The sequence below is a fragment of the Frankliniella occidentalis genome, unplaced genomic scaffold (genome assembly GCF_000697945.3).
Source record: "Frankliniella occidentalis isolate FOCC.00 unplaced genomic scaffold, Focc_3.1 Scaffold18, whole genome shotgun sequence".
In the NCBI taxonomy this organism is placed as follows: Eukaryota; Metazoa; Arthropoda; class Insecta; order Thysanoptera; family Thripidae; genus Frankliniella; species Frankliniella occidentalis.
This window is the reverse complement of record NW_026267148.1, coordinates 497,028-502,223: the sequence shown is the minus strand read 5'-3', so window position 1 is coordinate 502,223 and position 5,196 is coordinate 497,028. Positions and strand designations below refer to the sequence as shown.

Genomic DNA, 5,196 nt, shown 5'->3' with positions numbered 1-5,196 from the left:
TGCTAAGCAGGTTGCCTACCCACCCGGCGTCCCCAAGTTAGGTTCGAGATACGAAATGACCCTTTACACCAGCCACGCCGACGCCGCCGCCGATGAAATTGTCGGCGGCGGCGCGGCGGCGCGCCGAAAAACTTTAGCCAGCGGCGGCGGCGCACTGAAATTCGGCGGCGGCGGCGCAACGGCGGCGCGGCGCACATGTCTAGATTCAACTTGTTATTTCTCTCTGGGCGCGGCTGTTCGAGTTGCTTCGCCACATCTCGAATAGGCCGCATCCGCACTGTCTGGAGAAAAGACTTCCTTATTATTGCTGGTTTTCTACCTAGAAATCTCTGATTGTATCACTTTTCTGCTTGCGAATGCTGAAACTTTACCCTCTGAAAAAATTCTAAACGTTAAGTCCAAAAAATAAAGTAAATAAATGTGACCTCCAGGGAAGAGTTGAACCCACGACGCTCGGTCGTAAATCGAGCGCGGCGCTGGTTGAGGGGGCGGGCTGTGACAACTCTACTTGACCGTCGAAGCTGCCCAAGGAGTTTACCATAGTTGATGACACATCATAGGCCACCTGCCGGTCTTCAGGCCGCGCTTCCTCCCTCCGTTCGCTTGCCTATCCCAACAAACCGTCCGATGCATGTCTGGTGCAAAAGTGAGATTAAAAAATGAGTTGGCAACATTGAAATTATGAAGTTGGCAGTAGGTCTACAAGGCGACAAGGGTGCATTGGTGCATTACGTGTAATTCAGTACGCCAGGATCAGTGTCCCTCTTCAGTCCGGTAAGTGTTTGCGACGTGTTTGAGGTTTGTACGTATAGTTTTCCGGCGGCAGAATTAGAGAAGACTCATGGAAGAACAAAAGCCTACTGCGCATGAGCTCGCTATGGTGTGGGGCGGCTCGGCCGGCCCGGTGCCGCCCCCCACCCCGTCCCAGCCACCCCCCACCATAGCCTGCTCATGCGCAATGCGCATTAGGCTTTTGTGGTCAACATCAACAAAAACGTCTCGTCTGATAAGGTTAGGTTATCTGTTTCGACACCTTGACGTTTACGGACCTCTACTCCATCATAGCGTTGCAAGTTTGGGAAAACTGCAACTATGCTGACTCGAGCAAGAAAGCGGGCTCAGATATCACTGGCTCCACCCCCGCCCTTAAAGTGTACAGTCGAGGAACCGGTAAGAACCATATCGCACGCGAATTTCCCTTAACAGCGCCCGCAAGGCGCCATGGCCGGGCCACTGCAGTCCAATGGGGCTGTCAAAATAAGGTACGGTTTGGCCGACCGACCGACCGTCAACCTCGGAACGACTTAAATTTCGTGGTTAGGGGTTTTCTGGCACGCTGAGTCCGAATCTGGTAGTGCCGAGGTCGTCCGGGCCCCCGGGGACGTCATCGGGGCTCTCCCGAGCACGTCTATGACACTCCTATGACTACGCCGATTCAGCTTAAATTTGAAGCACGGGGGTTATCACACACGCTGAGTCCGAATCTGGTAAAGCCGAGGTCATCCGGGGCCCCGGGGACAACTATAGTTTTGTGCATTGTAGCAAAGGAAGGGAACGCAGAATTTAGAGGTGCCTTCTTTTCTCTGGATTGGCTCGGCTCGGCCTACCTGTTGCATGAAAAACTATCTTCATGTCTCGTGACGAGCCGAGTATCACCATAGGAACAGAAATTTTATCTAAAAAATCGAGGTTCGTGAACCAAGTAAATATCCTTGGAGCAAGTCAATTTTCTAGACCTGTGCTGACCTAGGAAATTGACTTGTTCCAAGGATATTTACTTGGTTCAAGAACCTCGTTTTTTGGGTGTACTTTCCTGCCTTTCAGCTTTACTAGATTGTAGGCTGTGCACACCCGCAACACTGGGGTGCTCGCTCGGAAACACCCGGTTTACACGCGACTCTGTCCGCAGCCGCCGCCGCCGCCTCCTCCGCCGACGACGCTTCTGTCGCTGCCCGACGTGCCGCTAGTGGAGGTGCTCTCCTACTTGTCGGTCGAGGACCTGGTGCGCGCCGGGCAGGCGAGCCCCCGGCTGGGCGCGCTCACCAGGGAACACGCGTCGCTGTGGCGCGGGAAGGCGAGGAGTTTCAAGAAGTACTACTTCGTGGACGCCGCCGCACTGTCGGTGATGCTAAGGGCGTTGCCGCCCGTGTACAAGTTGAAGTTCACCACCGTGCGCCGTTCTCCCATGATTGTCGTCCAGTTAGAGTGCTTCACCAGGTGGGACCCTCCCCCCCCCCCCCTCGCCCGGAGGCTGGCTGCTGATCCGCGCTGGCGTGCACATAACTGATACTGACCCACTAGTGTTCTTCGGCTATCGGAGGAAGAAGAATAGAGGGAAGAACATAAAGGTTCCTGATAGGTCAAGCCTATGCCCCCCCCCCCCAACTGCCGACGTGAGGAACAGGCGGCAACCACCTGACGAATCGGGAACGTTTGTACCCTACCCGCTCTTCTTCCTTCGTTAGCCGAAGGACGCTACAGATTTATTTTCCCTGCAGGCAGACTCAACTGAAAGCCTTCACCACGTTGGCAGTGGAGGGCATCACCGCGGAGTGCTGCTCCAGCATAATCCAGGAGGTCACGGCTCATCTGGAGTACCTGGAGATCTCGGGCCTTGATCGTGGGCTGGAGTTTATCCTGCTTGGCTTACGGTCTGCCCGCCTCGTGCGAAATCTGGACATCAGCCTGGAAACCTATTTTTTACAATGTAACTTCAGCTGGCCGCAGGTGGGTGTGGGGGGAGGAGAAGGGGGGGGGGCTGCAACCGTCATGTTCTTGACCGCCCGCGTGTCCGCAGGCGTGGACGTTGCCCAAACTGCGCCACGTGTCCTTGGCAAGCACCGGCGAATACTACGACGGCTCTCGACAGCAGCGGGGGCCTGATCACACCGTACTGCAAGCCCTCAACTCGCTGCTGCTGGCGCACACGTAGGCTATTCCGATGAGGCTGTTCCGGAAACGGGGAGAACGGGGGCAGTTCGTCATTTATTTTCTTTGGATACTGTGCTTTCAGGCGCACGGTGCGCTTCTTGAATTTGAGGACGTTGCAAATGATGCCGTTGCTGCCGCTGCTGGACTCCCGCCCTGGTGTACTCGAGCGGATGCTCGTGACTGTGACTGTACCTTCTAGACCCGCCGTGGTGCTGCAGCCAATGAGTCGGCTCCAGGATCTGAAGATCCTCTCGAATAACGACGGGATGACGATACTCAAAGTATAGACCTATCCTCCTCCGAGAGCTTGCCCGGTAACCTACCCGTGCCGCCTCCTAGAAACCTTCATCGTTTGCAGAGCCAGCTTGTCGCGTTCCTGGAGTCGTGCAAGGGCTCACTGCAACGCCTGGATGTCGGGAGCTGCGGTACCCAGACGCTCCGCACCCTGGCTGATGCGAAGCTCAGCGGCCTGAAGCAGCTGGTTCTCAGATTTGACTTCACGGACTTTCGCCTGCAGCCGGGCGCTCTGCAGGCGGCGCTGGCGAGCCTGCCCAACCTCCAGTCCCTCCACATCCTGAAGCTGTGGACGCCGACGCTGCCCGAGGCACTCGCCTGCATCCCCGCTCGAGCCATCCCGGCGCTCCGCCTCTTGCTCTTCACGGACAGCTTCACGGCTGACCAGGATGCCGCCCCTTCGTCTGACTACGCGGGCTTTGCACGTAAGTCGCTGCACCATTCAATGCGAGGGGGCAATAACTCCTTTTTGATGTGGACACATGATTCCCGAAATACTTAATTCCCAGTGATTCCCGTCCGATTCTATTTATTTCTTAGGTTTTCTAGAGGTAGAAAACGTTTATTTCGACTAATTTTATAGCATGTTCCACTAGTTTCCCGCTTAGTTTAAGCGATTTCTGTTGATTTCGATTAGTTTTTATCATGATGATTGCCAAGCATGTGTGTACACATGAATCCTGGAGTTCTTGCCCCCTCGATTAAATGTGTTTCCTGTGTGCGCCCGCCCGCACAGAACGCGAGATGAAGGGCCCCGTCTTGTATGCGCAGAGTGCCAGGACCTCGTGCGCAGGTCCCCCATGCCGCTCCACGTAGTTGTGAAGGTGACCTGGCGTACACGTCAAATCTCGGTTCCTAGTGGTGAGAGGTGCATCCTCTTCTTCAAGCACGCCGCGACGGCCCAACCGGATGCGGCCGTGTGTACCCTGTGCACCGAAGCCGAATCTGCTTTACGCTTGCGCTGCTGCAGCTTCGGCGTCGCCGTGAAAATTGACGATCGTGTTCAAGTGCAGTAACCCACACAGACAGTTAACTGTAATGCTGACACGCCTCAACACATAAATTCATAAATCATGTCATGTAGACGTAGGTGCCGGCTCGGTTATAGCGGCAGCAGATAAGCAATAATCCGCCAGTCGAGTCACAGAAACTCCTGGCCCTGAACTCCGAGCTGAAGTTTTCCACCTATGAGCTAAGCTATTGCTACACACATGATCGTTGCGAATGGTCTGGGCTGCCATTAGGAGATGCGGGATGATTCGGACCCACCATCAAAGCATTATAATGCGGACTAGTCATCATTCCTCGACTGTGAACTTGTAAAATAATTACTTTATTCCATTTAATTTTGTGATAATTGTTAGTTTAGGAATATCAGACCCTTCCCGATCCAGACTAAAAGTTTGTTTATTATTATATTTCTTTGTTTGTTTTTCTTATACTCTTCCATTTGAAATATATAATCATTTGTTTTATACCGATGCGGACGTGGGAACAACATCAAGGGGGGTGGGGAGGTATATAAGGTGAACACAGCGTAAAAATGCCCTTTTAAAAAAAATTATTCAGCAAGGTATGGTATGGGGTGAGTTTGGCGCCTGCGAGACTCTGGGTAGGCCACACCGCTGGACACGCATGCCCTGCAGGCAAGTTTTTGCCTACCTCCTAGGCGCTATGAGACCTTGCATGCATACATATCCATGGCCACTTGACTTGGCTTGGCTTGGCTTGACTAACCGCGAGGCCACTATTGGCCCAAGGTTTTTGGTCCGACCACGCGGAGGGGAAAAAGTTATCTGCGTGCAGTATTCGAAACACCCTACTTGGCGGGGCACGAAAGAGTCGTGCGAAACACGTCGCCATGGATGGGGAACATGGGTAGTTTTTGCGATACCTTACCGTACCTAGGTACCCAGTTTGTAAATGTACCTTACCGCTTCCTATAGGTACTATTCAGAATGCCGATAACGG

General features: G+C 53.8%; 1 protein-coding gene across 1 annotated transcript; it reads left to right on the top strand.

Annotated features, from left to right (window-relative positions):
* Positions 1–995: 995 nt before the first annotated feature.
* LOC113211371 (uncharacterized) lies at positions 996–4,641 on the top strand. Its single transcript, XM_026429729.2, has 7 exons — positions 996–1,170; positions 1,910–2,217; positions 2,499–2,727; positions 2,798–2,928; positions 3,014–3,212; positions 3,290–3,650; positions 3,997–4,641. The coding sequence occupies exons 1-7, from the start codon at positions 1,093–1,095 to the stop codon at positions 4,239–4,241; spliced, it is 1,551 nt and encodes a 516-aa protein (XP_026285514.2). The 5' UTR covers positions 996–1,092; the 3' UTR covers positions 4,242–4,641.
* The last annotated feature ends 555 nt before the right edge of the window (positions 4,642–5,196 follow it).